Source organism: Fusarium mangiferae (assembly GCF_900044065.1).
Source record: "Fusarium mangiferae strain MRC7560 genome assembly, contig: FMAN_scaffold004, whole genome shotgun sequence".
In the NCBI taxonomy this organism is placed as follows: Eukaryota; Fungi; Ascomycota; class Sordariomycetes; order Hypocreales; family Nectriaceae; genus Fusarium; species Fusarium mangiferae.
The window spans coordinates 2,376,033-2,399,725 of NW_024573924.1; the positions used below are offsets into that span (position 1 = coordinate 2,376,033).

General features: G+C 49.1%; 7 protein-coding genes across 7 annotated transcripts; 3 read left to right on the forward strand and 4 right to left on the reverse strand.

The window, feature by feature from the left end:
- Positions 1 to 236: 236 nt before the first annotated feature.
- On the forward strand, positions 237 to 2,991 carry FMAN_09303 (uncharacterized protein; the record flags this gene model as incomplete). The annotated part of the gene is made up of 3 exons (XM_041830128.1): positions 237 to 683; positions 734 to 2,755; positions 2,809 to 2,991. The coding sequence occupies 3 exons, from the start codon at positions 237 to 239 to the stop codon at positions 2,989 to 2,991; spliced, it is 2,652 nt and encodes an 883-aa protein (XP_041680823.1).
- A 915-nt stretch (positions 2,992 to 3,906) lies between these two features.
- FMAN_09304 (putative calcium/proton exchanger) lies at positions 3,907 to 5,475 on the reverse strand (the record flags this gene model as incomplete). The annotated part of the gene is made up of 5 exons (XM_041830129.1): positions 3,907 to 4,067; positions 4,118 to 4,634; positions 4,681 to 4,911; positions 4,962 to 5,173; positions 5,229 to 5,475. The coding sequence occupies 5 exons, from the start codon at positions 5,473 to 5,475 to the stop codon at positions 3,907 to 3,909; spliced, it is 1,368 nt and encodes a 455-aa protein (XP_041680824.1).
- Positions 5,476 to 8,628: 3,153 nt separating this feature from the next.
- FMAN_09305 (uncharacterized protein) lies at positions 8,629 to 11,399 on the reverse strand (the record flags this gene model as incomplete). The annotated part of the gene is made up of 5 exons (XM_041830131.1): positions 8,629 to 8,645; positions 8,700 to 9,124; positions 9,179 to 9,566; positions 9,617 to 9,761; positions 9,810 to 11,399. The coding sequence occupies 5 exons, from the start codon at positions 11,397 to 11,399 to the stop codon at positions 8,629 to 8,631; spliced, it is 2,565 nt and encodes an 854-aa protein (XP_041680825.1).
- Positions 11,400 to 13,103: 1,704 nt separating this feature from the next.
- On the reverse strand, positions 13,104 to 13,938 carry FMAN_09306 (uncharacterized protein; the record flags this gene model as incomplete). The annotated part of the gene is made up of 2 exons (XM_041830132.1): positions 13,104 to 13,759; positions 13,833 to 13,938. The coding sequence occupies 2 exons, from the start codon at positions 13,936 to 13,938 to the stop codon at positions 13,104 to 13,106; spliced, it is 762 nt and encodes a 253-aa protein (XP_041680826.1).
- Positions 13,939 to 14,560: 622 nt separating this feature from the next.
- On the reverse strand, positions 14,561 to 15,515 carry FMAN_09307 (uncharacterized protein; the record flags this gene model as incomplete). The annotated part of the gene is made up of 2 exons (XM_041830133.1): positions 14,561 to 15,324; positions 15,380 to 15,515. 2 exons carry the CDS (start codon positions 15,513 to 15,515, stop codon positions 14,561 to 14,563), a joined length of 900 nt encoding a protein of 299 aa, XP_041680827.1.
- A 237-nt stretch (positions 15,516 to 15,752) lies between these two features.
- FMAN_09308 (uncharacterized protein) lies at positions 15,753 to 16,256 on the forward strand (the record flags this gene model as incomplete). Its single annotated transcript, XM_041830134.1, has 1 exon — positions 15,753 to 16,256. One exon carries the CDS (start codon positions 15,753 to 15,755, stop codon positions 16,254 to 16,256), a length of 504 nt encoding a protein of 167 aa, XP_041680828.1.
- A 3,429-nt stretch (positions 16,257 to 19,685) lies between these two features.
- Positions 19,686 to 22,988, forward strand: FMAN_09309 (putative argonaute like post-transcriptional gene silencing protein QDE-2; the record flags this gene model as incomplete). Its single annotated transcript, XM_041830135.1, has 4 exons — positions 19,686 to 19,951; positions 20,007 to 21,247; positions 21,295 to 21,527; positions 21,573 to 22,988. 4 exons carry the CDS (start codon positions 19,686 to 19,688, stop codon positions 22,986 to 22,988), a joined length of 3,156 nt encoding a protein of 1,051 aa, XP_041680829.1.
- Between the last annotated feature and the right edge of the window lie 705 nt (positions 22,989 to 23,693).

Below are 23,693 nucleotides of genomic sequence, written 5' to 3' on the forward strand. Positions count from 1 at the left end.
CAATTTACAACGTACATGATAGGCTCATCTCACAAGCCATTTACAATCCATTACCCGCATGGGTACGTATAGTGCCCCGCCAAGGGTCATCTCACCGCCAAACTTTTTTACACGGCAGAAAAGTTGGAAAAAAGTGTTGCTCTGTGGAAGCTGTGTCGACGCCATTCAATCATTTCACGCCGGTCCGCGCAACGCCCATAACTCGATAAATTGGATACCAGCACTTGGCGAGAACAATGGGCGGAAGACAGGCTCACGGGCGACCCCTTATCGCAGCCCCGAAAGCCAAGACCGGCAACAAAAAGTCCAAGGCGAGATCACAGAAGAATGCGCTTGATGCATTCGGTATCGCACAGGAGAACTTTGCGCCGAAACAGAAGCGAACGCCTCGAGCACGAGAATTAGACGCTGAAATCGAGCGAAAGCATGGTCGCGACGAAGAGGAGGACGAGGAGGACGAGGAAGAGGAAGAGCCACAGAGAAAGAAGGTCAAGAGGCCGAGTCGGCCAACAAACGACGATGCCGATGATGGAAGTGATAGTGAAGGCAACGAATGGCGACTGGGAGGTCTAAGAGATGATGACGAGGATTCGGAGATTGAGAGTGACGATGCATTTGGCGATAGCGATGGAGATAAGTTCGAGGGTTACACGTTCCGTGGCAGCAAAACAACACAGCGTGAGGTAAGTGTGTTCTGTTCTCGAACAGCTGATCCTAGTCTAACACCCAAAAGGATGATGACTCAGAGGACGATTCTCAAGACGACGAGGGTGAAACACTGGGCGAAGATGCCATCGATTTAGCAACAGCCCTGGACCAATTCGAGGAGTCAGACGATGAACCCGTGCAGAAAGATCACTCCGGATCCTCAGAGTCTGACGATGATGCATCCGATGAATCGGAAGAAGACGACGACAGTGACGATGACGATAGTGACGACGAGGAGGCAAGCCCCGAGAAGCTCGAAGCCCTTCAAGGCATGATCAAGGGATATGGAGGTCAAAATGGCAACGAAGACGACAAACCCAAGTCAAAAGCCAAGATCAGTCTTGCTGATTTAGGAATGACGGGTATCAACGACGTCAACGTGAAGAAATCTATGAAGCTGATGAGCAAAGAGGAGAAGGAGAAGCGTCCTGGTGCTTCCAAGAAGCTGGCTGTGCCTCTGGCAAGGAGACAACAGGACCAACTTGATCGAAGTGCAGCCTATGAAAAGACAAATGAAACCCTGGATCGATGGAACGACACCGTTAAGCAAAACCGAAGAGCTGAGCATCTCATGTTTCCTCTGCCTCAGAATTCAGCGACTGCTGGTCTCGATACTACCGAGATCCAGCCTTTGAATGTGTCAAAGCCCAGCAACGAGCTCGAGTCTGCCATTATGTCTATCATGGAGCAGAGCGGTCTTAAAATGGAAAAGCCACAAAAGCCAAAGGAGAAGGATTATGATGAAGAGGGCAATGAGCTCACCCGCAAGGAAGCTCTTGCACGCAAGCGCATGGAGCGTGAACTCAACTCTCGAGAGGCTAAGCGAGCCAAGCGCATTAAGAAGATCAAGAGCAAGGCATACCACCGTGTGCACAGAAAGCAGCGTGAACGCGATGAAATGGCTACAAAGGAGGCTATGGAAGAGGCTGGTGAGATTGACTCTGAGGAAGAGCGTGAAGCGCAAGATCGTCGACGAGCGCTTGAGCGTGTTGGCCAGCGACACAAGGAGAGCAAGTGGGCCAAGATTGGCTCCAAGACAAAGCGAGCCGTGTGGGACGATGATTTCCGCGCTGGCCTGACGGAGATGGCGCGTAAGGATGAGGAGCTTCGAAGGAGAAAGGAGGGTCGTGCTGGTGGCTCTGACGATTCGTCTGAATCAGACAGTGACTCTGACGGAGGGGATGCTTCTCTACGTCGACAGCTGGCGGCTCTTGAGGAGGAAGAGGATGAGCCCCAGAAGGGTCTAATGGGCATGAAATTCATGCAAAAGGCTGAGGCCGCTAAGAAGGAGGCGAACGATGCTCTTATCAAGCAGATCCGACGAGAGCTTGATGGCGAGGAGTTTGATGGTTCCGCTGATGAGCTGGAAGAAGTGGGCCGACGCCAGTATGGTGCTGCAGATGGCCAGCCGTTCAAACCCGCTCTCGAGAAGTCATCCAAGGTGTCTAAGAAGCGCAAGTCTGAGGATGCTGATGATGATGACGACGACGATGTCATAATAACCACCAACGGTGCTGGCATCAACCCTGCTATTCCCAACATTACATCCCTATCTGAACCCGCTTCTTCAGGAACCACGGGCGCATGGTCCCGCGGCGAGACACGCCGCAAGAAGAAGGGCCAGTCTAGCGCAAACATTGGTGATCTCGACCTCACATCCAACGTCCTTGTAGCCTCCAAGCCCAGCAAGTCAAAATCCAAGTCAAAAACACAGACTACAGAGGATGCTTCAGACGTCGAATCCGAGACAGACCTGCATCTGCCTATGGCGATTCGCGATCAAGAAATGGTTGCTCGTGCCTTTGCCGGTGAGGACGTGGTCGGTGCCTTTGAAGATGAAAAGACAGCTATCGCTGAGGAAGAGGACGACAAGGTCGTTGATAACACACTGCCTGGTTGGGGATCATGGGTTGGTGATGGCGTGAGCGCCAAGGAGAAGAAGCGTCACCAGGGCCGTTTCCTAACAAAGGTTGATGGTATCAAGAAGAAGGATCGCAAGGATGCCAAGCTGGACAAGGTCATTATCAACGAGAAGCGCATCAAGAAGGTAAATGAGCTCACTTGCATTCCCCGTCTATATAGCATGCTAACAACTTCCAGAATGACCGTTATCTCGCATCTCAGCTCCCTCACCCCTTCGAGTCCCGCCAACAGTATGAGCGCTCGCTGCGTCTACCTGTTGGACCGGAGTGGCAGACGAAGGAGACCTTCCAGGACAGCACCAAGCCTCGTGTGCTTATGAAACAGGGCATTATTGCGCCCATGTCCAAACCTACTATTTAGAATCTCCGATATATATTCTGACATACACACATTGGCGTTTTGATAATCAAAAGCATCTTTCTTCTATCTGCTCTGCCTCCGAAGCTGTGTGCTGTGTGATGTCTTGTATCCTGGTTTTAGAATAAATATCGGATGGCTTGAGGTCAAGCTTTTGAGGTATATGGCAACATTCCTGCCATCTTGTACAGATATGTGATGAGTGTTGATTGCGCCAATTTATTTAATGAGTAAAAACGTCTCGTCCCGACTTATCTCACCAATCAGTCAATTTCATGTTCATCTTGTTACTCGGCATTCGTGGATCAATATCCAGCTCACTGCTCAGGTCTGACGTCCATCTGGTGTTGTCCTGCTGGCAGGTAACCCCCAAAGATATCACTTGACTCCTAGTGTTTTAAAGAGTGCGAAATTGTTACGACTACTGCAACAGTGACAAAAACGAGATCAATCTGCGAAAATATTGATTAACTATCCGACTAATCTTTGCGCGCCTGAATTCCATCTCTGACCTCGCAGTCCAATGATATGATATAAGCAAGAAAAATCCAATAAGCACAGAGACCGCCAAAGCCATTTCCTATCCCTCGTTTCTTTTGACACAATGAAATTTCGCGAATGCGACTGAACCTCCCTATTCCCTCCCTGTTCCATTCCAGAGTTTGATGGAGTGTCTGGGACTCCTATGAAGCAATCCTGTCCAGCGGACTGCATCGGCTTAATAATACAAAATACGAAATTTGACTCGATTATCCGACTGTCTTTCGGCAGATCGTTGAAGCCACAGTTTTCGGTGGCATTCCTGACTATCCATAACAAGCTTCTTGATGAGACGACAAGTTACTCGTTGGTAGTCAAAATATGTTTAAAAACATTAGTTGATTGAGAATGATTAAGACATCAGGGGAACTCTAGCATTTAGTTGCCAGGGTCCAAGACATCTGATGGAGTGGCGTAAAACGCCAAGGCGATGATAATATAGAGACCCATAAGCATAGCACCCTCCAGGTAGTTGGATTTGCCATCCTGGACGATATACGTAACAACGAGGACAGAAACTCCAAAGGCAACAGTTTGGACTGAAAAGTCGTGTCAGTAAATATTACACAGGAAAAGGAATGAAACTCACAGGTCTCGAAGTGAAGAGTCATGGGGGCACCAATGATCCAGCCAACAATGACTAGGAAGGGCGTGACCAGGAGAGCAATCTGGATGGAAGAACCAACCGCAACACCCATGGCGAGATCCATCTTATCACGGAGGGCGACGACAACAGCAGTGACGTGCTCAGCAGCATTGCCAACAATAGGAATCAAAATCAGACCAATGAATCCTCGGCTGATTCCGGAAGTCTTAACAAGATCATCAATGCTGTCAACGAGGTAATCGGCGCAGACAGTGACGAGGACGGTGGTAACACAGAGAACGGCAATAGCGGCAATAGGTCCAATAGTAGGCTCCTCTGGCTCAGCCTCCTCACCGTCCTCGTTCTGGTTCTCGGCGTCGAAAAGGTTGCTGTGTGTTCGGAGCTGGAAGACGAGATATAAGACGTATAGGAGGAGAAGAATGATGGCGGTGCCGCGAGAGAGTGTGAGGATGCTCTGGGCCTTCTCCTTGGAACCATTCTGGTCAAGAACTGCGTAGAGCTATGAAAGTTAGTCGAGTTTTTGAGAATGGTTCAATTTGACATACAGCAGCGGGAAGGACAAGCGAGGCCGAAGCCAGTGTCATGAGGGAGCAAGTTGTCTGCGCAGTGGCTGAAGAGAAGGACTGCTCTCTGCCATTGCCCGACTCGCCGCGATGAATGATACCACCGAACAAGAAGCACATTCCCATGACCAGAAGAAGGTTAGAAAGAATGCTACCAAGCATAGAGGCCTGGACGAGCTCAATTTCGTTTCGCTGGAGAGCAACAATGCTGACCTGAAAGTCCGATTAGTCGTGAACATGAAGTTAAACTTGGGGCATCATACAATAAGTTCCACGGCATTTCCAAAGGTAGCATTCAGGAGTCCACCAAGAGTCTCGCCAAGCTTCATCGAGAACTCTTCTGTCGCAAAAGACAGAACAGCAGCGAGCGGGATAATAGCAAAGAAGTTGATGGTGAAGACGGCAGTGGAGCCCCAGCCCATCTTACCCGCGACAATACCGAGAGGAACCATAACCAGGAGAAAGTTAACATAATCTAAGAAACAGAATTAGTTGTGTATGCGACTATACAGCGAGAAGCGCAAACATACTGCTGAGGAGGGTGACCTTGGCGATGTGCCAGGAGTAAGCCAGACTCCTTACGGCAATGTTGCTGTTATCGATACCGGGTGTATGCTTCGAGTCGAAGAGGAACGTCATTGTGCTCGAGTCCCGGCTGAGACTGATATGGCCGTTGCCATTGCGATGACCGAGGGTGTCATTGAGAGCCGACGAGGCACCGCCATTGAGGAGCGGGCTATTCTCGTCGGCTGTATGGTTGCGAGGTTTAGCAGACATTGATCGTCTGATCTGGAGGTTGAAAGATGGAAGAGCTGTTGGTGGTGGTCAAGGCACCGACATGGTCAGCGGATGAGTCTTCGATATAAGTAACGAGCAGTGAGGAAGCATGAAAAGGCGGAGTAGATGGTTGTTAAGCAATAAGCGATGGAATACAAAGAAGTCCTCAAAAGGGCAAGTCTCAAAAGTTTGGGGTAGGCTGCATGGTAGGCTGACAATGGGACCTGGGCCTGTAGAGCCTAGATCGCTTGGCCTTGTCTCCATGGGCCGGATGCTTTGAGCTTGTTTGTGCTGGGCATGGAAAGGAGCGGACCCTGCTGCGCCATCCTTGATGCGCATGCAAAGAGGTAGAGATGCAAAGTGAAGATCATGTCTGAAGCTGGCGCCTAGATAGAATGGCGATCACGGCAGTGCATTTAGGTCCAACTGACGGCGCTTGCCAAGAGGGGGAGGACAATAATGACAGACTTGGAGATGGAGGGAAGACACAGGAACGGGTGGACTCGAGCTGACGGGAGTAAAGTCCGTATTAGGCATTATCGCGTCGCGAATAGACTCACTCTTTCACTCGATATCTTGTACCAGGTGGCAAGGCCTGTATCCGTTTCCGTGTCCAAAGGAGCAGGAACCGAGATAAATGGAGTTGACGTAGAGGTGAGGTTGAAAGAAGGATAAAACGATGTGGGCACCGAGTAGTAAAGGGCAATAACCATAGGGATAGGGATATAATATCGTGAGTGGCGGCGCCGTCTTTGAGACCCCCGTGTGAAAGAAGCTAATCTTGCACTTTGTCTCGTTCTGGCTGGTGTGTGGCACTCTGTGCTCAGATGCAGGGATGGTGACGGTGATGAGATGGAGATGTGGATGGGATATGGAGATGGAGCAGGTTTAGGAAAGATGTGTAGATGAGGATATGTATGGTTCTGATACCAGGGTATTGGATGTATGGTTTACTTTGTGCGTGGCAGAGGAATAGATGGATAGACTTTGAGGAACCGTGGTTGTCCAAGTGATGCTTTATGATCGAGGAGAGAGAGCAAAAAAGGAAAGGCTAAATGCAGACGCAGATGCAGATAGATATTTTACTTACAAACCATGATTGTGTCGAGCTTTCTCACAGCCAATTGATTAATTGATTGATTGATGCGTGTGTATGCAGTTTAAAGGTTGAACGACCACGGGATTGATTGAGTCGGTCTGGAATGAGCGAAACAGAACGAAACGAAACGAGTAACGAAGCGTATGACGATCCAATCCAACGACAACGTACGTTTGAAGGCAGTGAGTGTGTTGTCTGTCTGTCTCTCTTCAATTGTGCTTTCTTTCCACCCCCGCTCAACGGAGTGTGTATGTACGTTAGACAGTCCAAGGGAAGAATAGCGTCGGTGGGTAAAGAGAAGCGGGCGTACTTAAGCTGCACAGCCCTGGGAATCTCCAACAATTAGTTAGACGACGGGTGATGATGCTGTTGATGGTGATGGTCTTGTTGGAGGTGGTGGTTGTGTTGCAGGAACGAAGAGAAACAACCCGTGTTGCCCCAGGAGGCCTCCTTCCTTGGTCAAGGGAAAAAAGCTTAGCTTGGCCCTGGAAGCAGCAACCGAGCAAGTTGACGTAGGACATGGGTTTCCCAAGCGGATCGGCAGGGTTACATCAGCCAATCCCATCCGGCCACTGACAAAAGAAGCTGGCCATCAACCGCTGAGCTATCCACTGACTGAGCTGCCAAGCTCCCCACTTTCCAGGGAGAGCTCCAGGTTGTCCTGTCACTGATGCTCAATTATTCGGCGCGACGCTCTAAGCTCCATTGAGAAACCGCCGATTCCCAGCTATCGACGCAGCGGCCCAAGAAACAAATTAGATTAGCTGGTGGCTGAGCAAAAAAAGCTTAAAACTTTGAATCTGCAAGCACTTTTTGTCTCTCTGCCATTGTGAATCTCGTCAAAAAAGGGAATTGTCGAAATTAACGCACCTTCTGAATTAATATGATAATGTCAATAGCTGTACGCCTCGCAATTCTCCTTCTTCTTGGCATCTTGGCGACCCCTGTTTTTTGGCGGACAGATTATAGACATCGTATAACTTCGGATATGCAAGATACATCATTATGAGTGGCTTTTCATATCAAACGTCATGTAACTTGCGCCGGAGTCCATCGGCTTACGACATGATAGACTCCGCCCTAATTCCATGCTTTTTTGTTTCGCCTTGCGCAACCCGCTTGGTCCTGGCCACTCTTGTCCGACGTTGCCGTGTCGCTGGGATTTACCAGTACGCCAATGGACAACTCGTCATGTGTAACTCTAATTGATGTTAATAAGCAAGAAAAAGGGTCACACTGATTCTTAACTTGTGTCTTGTCTCATGTAGTATTCTCTCTTTGGTGTGCAGACCACCCATAGCCAGATGACAGTGCCCAGTTTATTATCCTCTCAAACACATTAAAAAGAAACGTCTGTCGCACTCAATGTTTCAGGCATATGCAGACTCCAAACTGCCTGCCCCATAATCATTTCCCACTTGGTACTCTCTAACTTTGTTCGCCTCCCAACCTGTCACTCTCTTCCTCTTCTTGGTCAAATTCGAGGCAGTGTTAACAATCTGTTTCTTGGCGATCACCCACATCTCACTCACTTCCCCTTGGCGCAAATCTTCATCAAGGGTCGTCATGGCTGCGCCCCAATCAAGCCGGGCCAGATAGTCACCTCCTCAATACCAGCACGTGGGTTTAATTGATCGATCCCATACATCCGAGTTCCGGTATCATCAACACAGGTCACAAGATAACTTATTCAGACTCTGTCGGAGTTCGGAGCTCTTCAAGCGTCTTTCGAGCTTCGTCTTCCGGTATTCGACACGGCTTAAAGGTAACCAATGAAATTCTAACGCGCCCTGTCAAGGGTCTAACATCTGCCTCCCGTCTGTCTAATCTGGGTGAGGTCAGAGAATATCTAACTGTCTTTCTTGCTTTCCTCCTTCATTTCTAACACATCCAAAGGCTGTTCTTTCTACCCATTCCAATTATACAAAACAAATGTTCCCGTCGAGGTATCGCCATTCTATGCAAGTTATGTTCAATATTTGTACAAGGTGCTGATTTCAGCACCGATGCCCACGTTTTGGTAGCAACGGAGCCATCTCACGATCTGTTTCTCATCAAATCTGGCCCAGAGCTATATCATGAATGTCAGCCGATGTACTCTTGCGTTTCACTGTTGTAGACTTACCCGCAGCATACGCCATATACCATGTCCTTGATGCTCCGCCATCGATCCAGTTGGCATCAAACTTGGACTGCGTGAAGAAAGTCCAGGCAGTCTTAGGCTGAACTGTTGCATAGTTGCCATAGATAATACCCTTCCACAGGTTGTTAAACTTGTCGACACGGCCCTTGCTAAAGTAAGTGTCCCATTCCTGCTGCACGAATGTGCCAGTTCGGGCCAAGTTGGACACGGGGAGGATAGGAATCATGTGAATGCCCTGGATTGCCTCAATGGCTGCGCTGAACCATGTTGTGTGGTGCACCTTGTTCTCGAACAGAATACCCGCCACCTTGTTTCCGATAAAGTTCTTAGGCTGTACGGTGTTCGAGGTGGTGTAGTAGTAATAGTCTTGCATAGCTCGTGACATGACGGCAAGCTGGAGGTTTGCTCTGTTTTATATTGTCAGTTGTCTGCGATCGATATACCTGGGCTGCCCAACTTACCTCGCGACCATGTTAGTGTCCTTAATCACAGTACCCCACATCTTCAGAGCATAAACAGACATCATGTCCTCGGAACTTGATTCTTGGTCCTTGCCATCATACATGGCAGTCAGGCCATGAGCCCAACTGTGGCCGTGGTACCAATCGAAGCTTCGCCACACAGGGAAGTACTTGTCACTGCTGCTCGGGTTCGCATAATCACGAACAAGAGAGTTGACGTAGGCCTTGTTGGCAGCAAGCCATTTGCTATCCATAGCGCCAATATAGGCGGCAGTGAGGACATGGTAGCCATAATGGAAATGGTGATCATTGTAGTAGGTATTTCCAAAGTCGGATCCTGCTTGGCCTGTCTCATAGGATGCAGATGAAACGACTCCGCCCCAGACGGCTATTCACCTGATTAGCCAACGTAAAACCCGGCTTTGACAAACGACTTACATTCGTAGACAAGAGGGTAGTTTTGCTTGTTCGAACCGAATCTGGCAAATGCCTTCTGAAGTTTGAGTAAGCCAGCCTGTGCCAGAGCCTTATCTCCTAGCATGTTGTTGATGACATAGATGATAGAACCAAACTTTGCCAGAGCCTACATTCTGTCAGTATATTTCTCATGGAAGCTTGACGAGGGAGTTACCTTTCCAGAATAGTACATCGAGTCTGTGTTAGCCTGCGCGTCCATGTCCTGCGAGACCTCGGACTTGGCAATAGGTGCGATGATTTTCTTCGCATTAGCAGTCAGACCACGGCTTCCTTTCGTTGGGTCCCAGGGAGCAAAGCCCATGTCGACGGGCAGGGCAGATTCGACCATCGTCCAGGTGGTTCCTCCAACAGCAGTAGCAATACCCTTGGTAGGTGTCTGGAGCGAGTACGTCCTCATCTCCTTCTTGGTTGTGGCATCGAATGAGCTGACGTGGTGAGGAAGAGCAAAGATCCAAAGCTTTCCGGTAGCGTGGCCAGTTTTGGTCCATGTGAAACTGTAGGTGCCCTGTTTGCCAACAGCGCTGCCGCTGACTGTCATTCCAGTGGCATAGATACCGCAGCCGTTGTCGAGAACCGCCTCGGACTGGCCAACCTTTGGATCCTTCGCAATTTGGATGAAGCCGTAGAATGGCTTAGTCGAGGAAGCAAGACCATTGTTGGTGATCTTGAGGGTAAGAGGGTCACCCTTGGTCTTGTAAGCATACAGACGCCAGGTGGTTCCATCTTCAAGGACGAAGTTGTACTTGCGCACGTTGGACTTGGGATCTTTTGTCACTTGTGTCATAGTTCTGAAGTAGACGCCAGTCTGAATCCAAGGTGTACCACCGCTGAAATACGCAGTCGTGAAGACGCTACCTTGGTAAAGGGGAAAGGTGATTGTTGCTGCTGACTTGCTGTCCTTTCGGAGGTAAGCTTTGGCATAGTGAGCACTAATAGAGTCCATAGTCAAGACGGTGTTCTTGCCAAGTTCCTTTGCCGAGATGATCATGGACTGGATACCAACAGGGTTGATGTAATATTTGACGGCACCATTATATTGCACGTCGCCATATGTACGTTGTGACGCCTCGATGTGAGAGATAGACATGCCCCAGCTTGCTGCCGGGCCAGCACCCTTGGCCCATGTGAGCGAGTAGGGGTAAGTATAGACGGGGGTATTCTGATCACCAAGGTAGAAGTTGGAGTAAAACTTGTTTGTGCCAATAGGGGTGTTTTGATTGATGATGGGCGTTTTGGCAACAGGGTGAGTAGACTTCCTTGCGAACATCGAAGGAGGAGCACTCGTATCGATGGGATTGGCGAAGACATTGGGAGCGGCAGCCATTTTGGAGAGACCTGAGGGTACAGCGTTGCTTGTAGTAGACGTAACTGGCTTGAGCAGACTTGTAGGGCTGGGAATCGAAGTGCTGATAACGGCAGGTTCTGTAAGAAGAGGATTGTATAGATCCGTTACAACGAAACCTTCGGTATGAGGCTCAACGTCTGAAAGAGTTGGCAGGACTTGAGCTGTGGCAGTAGTTCCAACCTTGCTGGTACTGACTTTGACACTTTCGGTAACGGGAATGATGTCGTCCTTGTCGTAGGTTGTCAAATACTGGAAAGCAGATGTTTCGATATCTCGCTTGAACTCCTCGTTAGAGTCGTCCCAGGAATCAGCAGAGTCGCCTTGGCCTTGGGGTAGGGCTAGGACTTGTCCCTGAGTTAGCCAAAGAAGCCATACGGGCAAGATGGTGCGGGTCTTCATGATGGGCAAGTAGGGAGTGTAATGCTGCCTTGATCAAGAAGATCACTCACAACCTCGATAAGACTTATGAGGCTGAACGAAGCTGGACAACAAGCTGAAAGGTAGGGGTTCCATGGCTCATATAATATAGCCGCCCTACGCTGCAGGGCCTGCTCCTTTCCTTGAAGCCATCGAATGCGGAAAACCACTAGTCCAGTGGCACCACGACTGATAGAGCTAGCATGCACTTACATCGGAGAATGAAATGAAGTGGACTGTGTCTCGGCGGCACAAACGAAGAAACGCATGTGGCTTACCTGGAAGCTAGACCAAGCCTAGAATTGACCACCAAAAGAAATGTTGAACTAACGGACCAGGGTCGACAACGGGTGGCCGAGGCCTAGCAGATGCCAACAAAGATGGCGTAAGCAATGATGGGTAATAGGATTCAAGAAATTGGATTCTCTAGGATGGTGTAGGATGCGAATGTGATAGGATTCCGAGGTTGTGATGATGATGGGGTTGAGGGTTGAAGTTGAACGAAAATGGCTGGAGGAATTCCATCTTTATCTTCTCCCCTCGAGGAGCCAATGCCAGAGAAGCTTGGCCATGTGCTCTCTCGGGCCATCGCTCTTTCTGACTCTTGGGTATCATTGAAGCCCAGGAAAGAGCATCGTGAACAGTCGAGGCGGGGACCTTTTTCGCATTCCAGATCAAGTGTCTGCGGCGCATGTCCTCAGTCTCACTCTCACACACAGGGTATGTGATCCATGGCGCGTCGTGATGCACCTCAAAGGGGAAATCGCCTAGATGCTCATCTGTGGCGTCCCCGTGTGCCTGCAGTAGAGGGGCCAGTTAATTGCCTAGCGCACGCCGCACTTGGGCATGGGCTGCAAGGTGCTCCTAGTTCCAGGAACTATCGATTCGCGACGAGTTAGCCTGGAAGACTATTCGAGGGATGGCTTCGGTTGAGCTCGCCACACCTTGCAAACTAAACGTTCAAATTTGCTTCGCAGTTCAGCTCCGGGGGTTTGGGTGAGCTTTCAACCTTATGAGTGGACGCCACTTGTGTCCTTCATTTATTTCCATGGCTTGCGTTCCCGAATCAAGTCTCAGCCTTGAGCGTTGACGGCTAGGTGGCTTCATAGCTAAAATCTTTTATTGTTTTGCATATAATCCGTCCTTCATGCTATTACTTGAGTTAAGAAAATTGTCTCTCAGAATAAACATCACCAGCCTTGCTATGTCTTCGCCTGATGAATACGAAGTCATTTGTCGTCCGTCTGGTGGCCAAACTCTCTTCTCCAACCGTTTCATCGTTGATGTAACATTCATGAAAAAGGCAGTTCGTTTTTGAACCGAGACAATCAGTTGACTCCATATGTTACGTTAGAGGCCGTTGAGACAACACTTGACTTGTGGGTAACGTTTACCCAGACATCAGGACGGAGGAGTTGGTTAGAAACCGAGACATGACCCAGTGACCAATCGTTCCGGCGTGTCTCAAAGACCCCAAGGCCATATGGGCCTCTAGCCTCTAGCCTCTAGCTCACTTTATCAATCACAGTGATTGCGTATCGCATTCCAGACCACGGCACAATGCGCTTGGCCATGCCTACCACTACTTGGCAACTCTCTTTTATTGCTTCTTTCTGGTCCAGATCTAAGAATGAACGCCCGCTAAAATGCCGTAGTAAGTGCGCCAGCGATCAGGACATCTTCAGTTCACAATCCTAGCGCATCGTATTTGCCTCTTCCACCTTGTTCAAGAATCTGCCGAAGGTCCAGCCGCATTTCTTTGTGCGGCTTCTGCTGCCGGATGGGCTGTTCAGCATGGCCCGCGGACTTTGATGTCTGCTTCGGTGCTCGATGTTCTACCATTGCTTTGCTGCGTTTTTGTTTCCTCTCCACTTCCTCTTCACTTCGTTCAGCTTCTTTTCGACATCTTCGGATTTCACTGCTTCGTAGCACCCATGGTTTGTCAAGAACCTCGGACTTGAATTTGACCCTTTTTTCCCAGAGAGTAACCTCTTGCGCAGTGCCTCGTACCTTGGTCATCTTCTCAATGGTGAGTTGCCGCTCATCTCTGAAAGTAGATAGGCCTCCCTTGACGTCGACAACGCATCCGACATCAATATTTGGGAATGGGTCTGGGTTTTGAGGCGGGTCAATATCCGCTTTCTTCGGAGCAGCATCTCCTGTTGTCGCGCGACTATCATCTTCACCAGAGATTGGTATGGAAATGGTGCACTCGATGCATGAGCCGCTACTGTCGTCTATTGTATACACGCGTCGGCTTGCGAATTCGTCAATGGCGACGACTAATCCGACTATACGCACCCATTTGATGGGTAGATTCCCATAGAAGTAGAAGTTTTCGCCTTGAAGCTGTCAGTCTAAAACACAGTGAAATATGCAACAGATTAGACTTGCCTTCAAACCCTTCGTACTGACCAAGATTATGGATATCGGTTACACGAAAGAGGCACCATTGGTTCACGGTTGGCGCAAGATGAAAGCAATACCGAGGATAGATTGGGGGCTTGGCGGGTTCGCTCATGGCATCATGATAGCACTCTTCTTCAGATGAAGGCTAAACCATCATTAAGCATTGCCATACAGAATCGCGCTCCTGCGTATCTTGTCGTGGTGACGCGTTTGAGAAGGTTAAACAAGTGAAGTGAGACCTGGCAATGTTCACGGTGGCTTGAGAAGCCCCACCATAGCTTAGTGGACAATCGACTGGCCCGTGACAACGTTACAGAGTCATTGCACATTAGTGAAGTCGTTGAATTAGGTTGCTAGGAATGCCTGCCGCAGCAAGTCTGGGTATTGTTATAGAATACATTAACGGTTAGAAGTCTTGCAAGGAAGCTTGCCTTGGAGATATGAGGTTCGAGGTTCGTTAGGAGAACAAATCTGCTTCATTTTTGTTTGTCGCAATCCTCTATGATTTATACCACATTCGTTGACTGATGACAGACACATGAAAGAAAGGTCATCGGAAACCACGCTGTTCTCATAGTATTCTGCAACTTGATATGAATCATTCAATTCTTCTCAGTCTCTAAATTCTTTCCTTGTCCTAGTAGTGTATCCTTGCCTTGACCTACGCCCAAACACCAAAGTTTTTGACCCAATAGCCGTATTACTGCAATCCGATATTGCATTCCACCTAAAGCCTACCGTTTCGACCTCTTCGAGCCCTTCAGACGAGAAGCGGCTGCCTGAAAGGCCTCTTCTGACGGCTCATCTTCAACAGGTCGCTTCTTGCCCTTCTTGCCCTTGCCCTTGCTCTCTTTGGCACCATACTTCTCAGCGAGATGATCCAAGAAACTCTCTGACCGATCTTGCTGTCTCTTTTGGATCAGTGCTGCCAGGTCATCCTCTGAGTTTCCCTTGCCCTTCTTCTTTTTGCCCTTCTTGTCGCCGCCGAAGAGCTTGTCGTGCACACCTAGCTCCTTTGCGTAGTCTTCGGCCTCCGTGGCTTCAGCGCGGGCCTGCTTCATGCGTCCCTCTCGCTTCTTCTTCGTCTCTTTTGTGTAGGCTGGGAAGCTGGACACTTTCTTACTCTCGATAGCCGTATCGATAATCTCGCGGAAACGTTCGTCGTCCTCCAGAATGTCGCTTAGAATGACTGTCTCGTACAGCGTATCCATATCGCCTTCGTACTTTTCGTACGCATCGAGCACGTCTCCCTTCTCTTCATCAGAGCCTTTGTACTTCTTCGCAAACTTCTTGATCGCATCGCCCGACACAGATTCTTTATATTGCTCTCGGTAGTAGTCGCTCCAGTTGAATCCATCTGAGTCTACGATCGATTCGGAAGTCGAGCCAGTCTCGTCATACCGTTTGCGACGGGCGGGGTCGGAAAGGATGGCGTAGGCGAACGCAATAGCTTGGAACTTCTCGTGCGCAGCATCTTTCTGATCTTGTGGCACCTTATCTGAAAAGTCGTAGGGTCAGTAGTGCTCATCTCTGTTGTAACCCAATCGACAAACCTGGGTGGTTCTTAAGCGCAGCCTTTCGATAAGATTTCTTGATGTCATCGCTCGTCGCAGTCCTTTCGAGGCTCAAAACCTCATACGGGTCAATAGTGGGAGGTTCGCTCTCCAGAATATCTTCGTGGTCTGACATCGTATTGATATCGTCGATTTTGGTTGATTGTGTAATGGAGTGCTGAGTTGGATTAAGCTCGAGCTCGTTGCTCGATGGGAGACGCGTTGCAACGCGCTCACGAGAAAGGTGTGGGGCCGATGTTAAAGTGCTCTCGGTGATCGGAGTTTACAACCGCCGACCATTCAAGATGGAGCAAAGCTCCCGCATCTAGACATCTCGTCATACCTCATCCGTACATGCTTCACATTAAACGATATGACTACCATAGAACCTGGAAACCACAAGGCCGCAATGGAACGTGCCTTGGGCTTGGCCAACAATTCCCCTCCCAAGCCCACCAACTTCCGTGTGGGAGCTCTAATTGTGCGGCTAAGCGACAGCAGCATCATTGCCGAAGGATACACTCTTGAGCTTCCCGGGAACACCCATGCTGAAGAAACATGTCTATTGAAGCTGGCTGAGCAGCATGGAACGACAGAAGAGAAGCTATCAGATGTCTTCAACACCCCCCATGCTCTCTACACCACTGTTGAACCTTGTTTCAAACGGCTGAGCGGCAAACTCCCCTGCGTCGAAAGAGTCCTGCGCCAAAAGTCATGGATTAGGCAGGTCTATGTTGGCGTCCAGGAACCCGAGACTTTTGTTGGGGAGAATACAGGTCGCAAAACGCTCGAAGATGCTGGTATTGAGATCCACCATGTCTCAGGCTTGGAAGATGAGATTCTCAAAGTTGCGACTGCTGGGCATATCAAATCATGAGCCAAGTTATTCGTGTGAGATCAAATTGCTCATCCACGTGAGTAAAGATTCATGGACGGTCTTATGGCATATTGGATAAATTTGTCAGTTGGGTCTGAGATGAGGCGAAGGACATGGCAAGTACCACCCCATATTACCAGAGCATCTCAAGCTAATCGGCCGTGTTCCCTCAGAAATCTACTACAGTCTAGTTCTATCGTCAATATTCAGCGTTGATACATGCTACGCTACTCCAAAGGGCTGTCCTCCCCGGCATGCTCTGTTTGCGATATGTCAGTCGATACATTAAGTCAGAAGGTCAGCTGTCGACTTTGCCGATTTACATGTCACCAACCATCAGTTGATTTATTCATTTCAATGCCAGCCACGATATTACCGACCTGTCCTGACCGGCTCGCGTTGACTTCCGCCAACAGACCCCTCGTACCATGTTATGCTTGCGGTTGCCACGTAGCAAACCGGTGATCCAATGTGCAACGTTGACCAAGATACTCCCGTCTTTTGTCTTTGATATCGACCTCATATGTGTACATTTTCATCCCTGGACTCACTATATTGCCGCTGAGGAAGCACAGATGATGCTTTCACATGACTGAACTATCGAACTACCATCTATCGAACGTTAACAGCTATTTGTTGCGGCTGCTTTCCGCACAAATATTTCAAACCTAGCCTCTCGATATCCCTTGATGAGTATGGAGCGAAACGCAGAGTAAAACCGTGCCTTCCAATCTTCTCAGAGTACTTCCTACAGGTTGGGAAGTTGAACATCTAGCTTCTCCCAGGGTCTTTTGGTCACTGCTTACTCCTGCATCCCAAGGCATTTTATATATCACAAATCCAAATGTGACGAATAATCCTTACATGACGCACTTTGGTGGTCTGTGAGAAGTTGTGAGTGATATGCGTTGTACACAAGTCTGATGGGTTTGCATACCATTTCACTCACATATGAGTTTATGGGAGAGAGCTATGCTAAAAAAGAAAGAATGGAAAGAAATCACGGCCATACCAGGATTTGGTCTTCATGCCAAGTCCTTTCTTGAGAGTAACACATCTATTGAGTCTCCGTATCTAAGATACGCTTCGGCTTGGCCGTCGAAATGACCTAGGCGAAGATTTCACCCTTCAGCTACCGACCCCTGTCTCTTCCTCTTCGATGTGATCTCTTTTCACCACTTCCGTGCTCCTCTCTGACCTCAACACATGTGACTTGGCACTCAGAACAGAGTGCCGTGGGAACCAGCAGGGTGTGCCATGTGAAATATTGGCAGCTGGGCTTGAGGTATCGGTTGAGAACTTGCTCTGGGGGTCCGTTCGCAATCCACCATTCGCATATGTCCCACGCAATTGTATCTATTTCGATCTTACACACATGCCCCTGGGTGATAAGTCTGTGAGGAACTATCCCTTTCTTGGGGCAGTGAGTGCGTCTGCAGGGGCAGATGTAGAAGCCGCGTTGACCAGTGCACATGGTATTTCTTAGGTTGTCGGGTGCTATTTCCACTCCTGGGGCTTTTGGAGTATGAGATGGCTGGTGCCTTGATTTGTTCTATATGTACTAGGATCATAAGAAGAGTCTTGAGGTGGTTAATGGGGCCGTTTCCAAGGCTGCCCATTTGTTGAGGTTTGTCTGTGTCTATCCGACTGTCGGTTCTATGATGTGAAAAAAGGTGCACTGACATGATGGACGTCATGGCGACTATTTACATTGATCAAACTGCGGTTGAACATGGCGATAGATTCCAGTATGTTTTGCTTGGAGTTTAGAATTATGCGGGAAGCCGAGCATTGCTCCAGCTGTAATCGGTGTAGGATACCGAGAATAAGGAGCTCAATACATAAGTTCTTACGGAGAATGGCAGTGTTGCCAAAGTCTAAGATTCCGAGGTCTTCAACTGAGTAATGGAGAGTCATTTCGGTTCTGAGTTTCAAGATATGGTTCAAGTTACACAGCACATCTACGCGTTGCAGACCAATGTAGGCAGAGGCTCAGCATAAAGCAACCTAGCAATACATCAGGTTCAGCGGGTCAATCTCCTTGTGCGATGTGATGAGGGTGCAATTGCTCAAACTCAAACATCTAGCATGTGTTGTATGTTTGGTTATCCGAACCCGCAGGGCTGGTCTCGCAAATCGCAAATTGTGTGGACGAATTGCTGATTTCAGGCGTACTAAGATCGCAAGGTCTGGATGATGGCTAAGCATGGGACGGCTCGCGGAAATCTTGTCCAACAGCGACTGTGCTATGGTTACTATTAGAGTATATGCTTGCAAGGCAGGGATTGCTATGATTGTGACCTGCATTCAGCCGTAGAGTAGACGCAAAGATAAGTTACCTTGGCTGTCTTTAGGAATCTATCATATGACAGCGGGATGCGAGAGCTTGTCGTGCTATTGGCCTTTGCTCTTGAGAACAGGCGGTCAGGGCTGAATTTGATATCGTGGCTTGGTGGGCCACCTCAAAGAAGCAAACATGTCATGTATCTTGGTAACATGATGGAGCTGATTGAGAGGGATTCTGCACTGATTCAACACAAGATCCGAGCATGCGGTACCTGCAAATGATTTGTGTTTCCAATAGTGAAAAGATAGGCGTGGTTGAGTATCTCTAGGGTAAATAAAAGATGATGATTGAAGGTTAACTGGAAAGCCTCGTTTGCCCAACGAGCTAAGACATAACGAATAACGTCATAGCATCCTTGGGAGGCCGACCATTCTAAGGCTACGGAAGAAGGAAAAAAAGGCCTTTTGCATGAAGGGAAAAAGGGCGAAATCTACCTTCACTCTTCTCATTTGTGCGAATTGCATATTTTCTTTTGTTTGCACTCTATCAATCCAATTTAAACCACTTCAATTATTCCCCCCGCGCACTTCTTAGTGCCGGTTTTAGCTTCAGCTGTGCTCCACCAGAAACGGGTGAGCTCCCTTAGCTGCCGTGATAGTTCTCCCGCCAGTCCCTGACAACAACCGACCTCTTTGACCTCTTCTCCAGCAGTTGCCGAGAAGCCTCTTTGTCAATTGGATAGAGGCAGTGAATAGGCCACTTTTGCCTTCGGTTGATCAGTCACTTCTCAGATACCTTAACCAGGCTGTGTCACAGCAAAGTCACAGCAAACACGGCTGTGACTGCTTTGGCTCTGAATCACGCTGGCAAAGAGCCTCTCGACCCTGCCCCGGGTCTTTCACATAAAGCAGCCCAACTCCTCCTCTTCCTAAACTTACACTCTCACACACTCTCATACCTGCTCATCAAGCCCTTCATTCTTCTCCCATCATCATCATCATCATCATCATCAAGTGACAGTCTTTTGGAGCTTGATTCTTTCCATCAACTATCAGCATCAACATTTTCATTCTCTACACATCGCTCGCCGCCCTTTACATCTTGCTGCCCTATAGCCTTTGACTATCCAAACCTCAATTCCCATGGCTGACCGAGGAGGTCGTGGAGGGCGAGGTCGTGGAGGCCGCGGCGGCCCTTCTGGTTTCTCTGACTCTAGAGGTGGAAGAGGACGAGGTGATGGCTACCAGGGCAGAGGTCGTGGTGACGGAGGCCGTGGCGACTTCCGAGGCGGCTTCAGCGGCCCTAGAGGCGGTCGCGGAGGCTATGATCGTGGAAGAGGAGGACCACAAGGTGGTCGTGGCGGCCGAGGCGGCTACAGTAGTCAGCCCGAAGGACCTGCTGTCTTCACGTATGTTCTATCTATTACTCGATGTGTTGTCGTTGATCAATACTAATTCATGCAGCACGGGAGGTTCTATTCCCCAACCAGATGGCGACATTGCAAAGCTTGAAGATGAAGTCGTGAGAAATAATGTCACGTCTGTCGCCCAGCTCACATCCAATATGGGCAAATTGACAATGGAGGACAAGCAGAACCTCGGAAAGTTCCCTCCACGACCTGCTTTTGGCAGCAAAGGAACTCCTGTCACACTTTGGGCGAACTACTATGCAGTCAAGACTCAAGCTCCGGCATTGTACAAATACACCATGACTGTCAAAGAGATCGTACCCGAAGGGCAGGAAGAGGCGAAAGAGCGCGCCCCCAAGACTAAGGGCAAGGGCGGCAAGCCCGGAAAGCCTCGAGAATCTGGCCCTCGCGAGGTGAAGGGCCGTAAGCTCTACCTTGTCATCAAAGAAGCTCTTAACGAGCTCTCTAAAAAAGACAAGAACTTGCTCGTCGCGACCGAGTTCAAGTCACAGCTCATCTCATTACGCAAGCTCAACCTTGAGCAAGACAATACCATACGGTTCAACATGCCGTCTTCAGAAGGCTCTGAAAAAACCGATGTCTTTGAAGTTGTTTTCAATGGCCCTGTAGAGGCTCGTGTTGAGGACATGCTCAAATACGTCTACTCAAAGACTGGCGCTTCAGACGACGGCAGCGACCCTTCCCAAGCCATGACCTACCCCAAGTTCCCTGATGTCATTGATGCCCTGAACGTCATTTTCGGCTTTGGCCCCAGATCTAAGCTAGACGAGATCAGCGCTGTGGGAAGCTCGCGCTTTTTTGCATTTGGTAGCGATAACCGTCGCAATGAGGTTGTCCTGGGTAGAGACAGAGCCTTGAAAGCTGCGCGCGGTTACTTCCAATCCGTTCGCCTGTCAACTGGCCGTCTTCTATTGAACGTCAATGTCACACATGGTGTCTTCAAGATTGACGGTCCCTGTGCCAAGTTCTTTGAGGGGTTCGGGGTAACTGCAACTCAGTCGCCTCTAATGGCCAGAAAGTTGAAACTACTCGGCAGATTTCTTCCCAAGACCCGTGTCTGGATAAAGACCAAATACGGGAGTAAGGAGGTTCGAAGGTCCAAGGCAATCCATGGCCTAGTGTCGATCCGTGACATAAAAAAGCAATGTCGAGATAAGAATCCCCCCAAGTTCCGCCACACGACAGATTTTGCGGTTGGACCGGGAGACGTGAGCTTCTGGCTTGAAGATGAGGGTAAAGGCCGGTACATCACGGTCGCGGATTTCTATAAACAAAGTAAGTTTCCCTTTCTCCCTTCAGTACCAACCTAACGTATGATCTAGAGTACAATGTTAACCTGCAAAACTACCCTCTTTTCAATGTTGGCACTGCCGTAAAGCCTACCTTTGTCCCTGCTGAGTTCCTTGAGATCCAGCCTGGACAGTCAGTAAAGGCCAAGCTCAATGGTGCCGAGTCAACAGACATGGTAAACTTTGCTTGCCGAACGCCATATGCCAACGCCCTCTCTATTACTACAGATGCCCGACAAACCCTAGGCCTCGATGACGACATACTGGTATGTTTAGTGAAGTCCTGATGTAGGAAATGCTAACTCCTATAGGGTCATTTCGGTATCCAAGTCGGTCGGCAGCTCCTCACGGTCCAAGGACGTGTTCTCACCGTGCCTCGAGTTGCATACCTCGACCAGCAGAGGAGAACCAAAGCTATCGACCCGCGCAATGGGTCTTGGAATCTTAGAGATGTCAAGGTTGTCAAGCCCGGCCAACTTGTCAAAAAATGGAGTTACGTCAACCTCCTGTCCAACAGTAAATCTGAGCCCGTGGCAGCACAGTCGGTCCTCGCGTTCTCTCAGTTCATGAAGAAGACCATGAACATCGCTGTCAACGACCCCATTCCACCGCCCTTCCTGGCGGCTGACAGCCAGGATGCTGAAAAGGTTCTCGGTTGGGCTCAGAAGAATCAGATTGAGATCATGCTTGTGATTCTTGACTCAACTGGCTCGGAACTCTATGGCAAGATCAAGACTTTAGGCGACTGCACCTACGGTATTCATACCATCTGTGTTCAGGGTTTCCAGCTGCGCAAGGAAAACCCGCAGTATTTCGCGAATGTTGCTCTCAAGTGGAACTTGAAGACAGGTGGTGTGAACCACAAACTTCTGAATGAGGTCGGCTTGATCAAAGAGGGCAAGACAATGGTGGTTGGCTACGACGTTACACACCCCACCAACATGTCTGCTGACAAGAGCGATGCTGCACCCAGTTTGGTTGGCTTGGTGGCAACTATTGACCGGGACATGGGACAATGGCCAGCTTATTCCTGGGAGCAGTCGTCCAAGCAGGAGATGCTTGATGAGACCTTGACTGAGGCATTCAAGTCGCGCCTTGAGCTCTGGCAAAAGCACAACCGACAGGAGCTGCCAGAGAACATTGTCATCTTCCGCGACGGTGTGTCGACTGGTCAATTCGCCCAAGTTCTTCGGACTGAATTGCCACGCATCCGAATTGCCTGCAATGGCAAATACCCGAAGAACAAGGCTCCCAAGATCTCCATCATCGTTTCCGTTAAGCGACACCAGACTCGCTTTTACCCTACCTCGGAAGAAAATGCCATGGAAAAAAATCACAGCATACAGAATGGCACTGTCGTCGACCGAGGTATTACGGAGGCTCGCTACTGGGACTTTTACCTCACCGCCCACGCAAGCATCAAGGGAACTGCCCGTCCTGCGCACTACACAGTGTTGCTTGACGAGATCTTCCAAGCCAAGTTCAAAAACGAGGCAGCCAACGAACTTGAGAAGTTTACTCACGAGCTTTGCTATCTGTTCGGACGCGCCACCAAGGCTGTGAGCATTTGCCCTCCCGCTTACTATGCAGACATTGTTTGCACTCGCGCTCGAGCTCATCGACCTGAGTTCTTCGAGGAGACAGACGGTGAAAGTGTCATCAGTGCTGGATCAGCCGGGAACAAGGCAGTCCACCCCAGACTGATCAACTCCATGTACTACATCTAAGGTGCTGTGACTCGTGGACGCACAGTGCTTTTCGGAAGTCTGTGGGCTAGTGGAGGAAGAGTATGTTGCTTTCTGGATGGTAATTGTTGGTTGAGATGATAGATGGGTATTTTTTTACTTTTCATTTGGGCTAATGACGGAAACACGAGGGTGCTTCTTTTTATAGCGATTTTTGCTCTACGTGGAAAATAGCGAGGTAGCTCTAGGTTGTTAATTGATTTTGATAAAAAGCAGAAGTTCGTACGACAGTTGGAACAACTCATTATGTTGCCTTTAGGAGTCTCTTGTGGCAAATCATTGTTGTTGGAACAGAAGTCATCACATTGAGCTTTGTCCAAGTCTTGCATGTTCTCTCCATCTCGTTAAAGAGAGGGCCGCATCCAGGCTTAGTGAGATCCATGCGAAAATACAACGATCAATAGGGGACCGACCAAAACAATCACGTAGCAGATTCTTCGTCTTTACATTGGTTAGGTCTCCCATTTATTCCGCCTGTTGGCTTGCCGTGGAAGATGGCACTAGATCTGTATTTATTTTGATGGTGGGACGTAGGTAAATATTGCTCTCGTTACACTCTTGCTTGACATTTATTCTCCAATAGGTCTAAGAGGGTTGCAGTAGTTAGTCGATCATTGATTATCACGGATATGTCCAGGCAGTTAATAGCCATTCTAGGTCCTTGCCTTTAACGAGGAACAAACACCT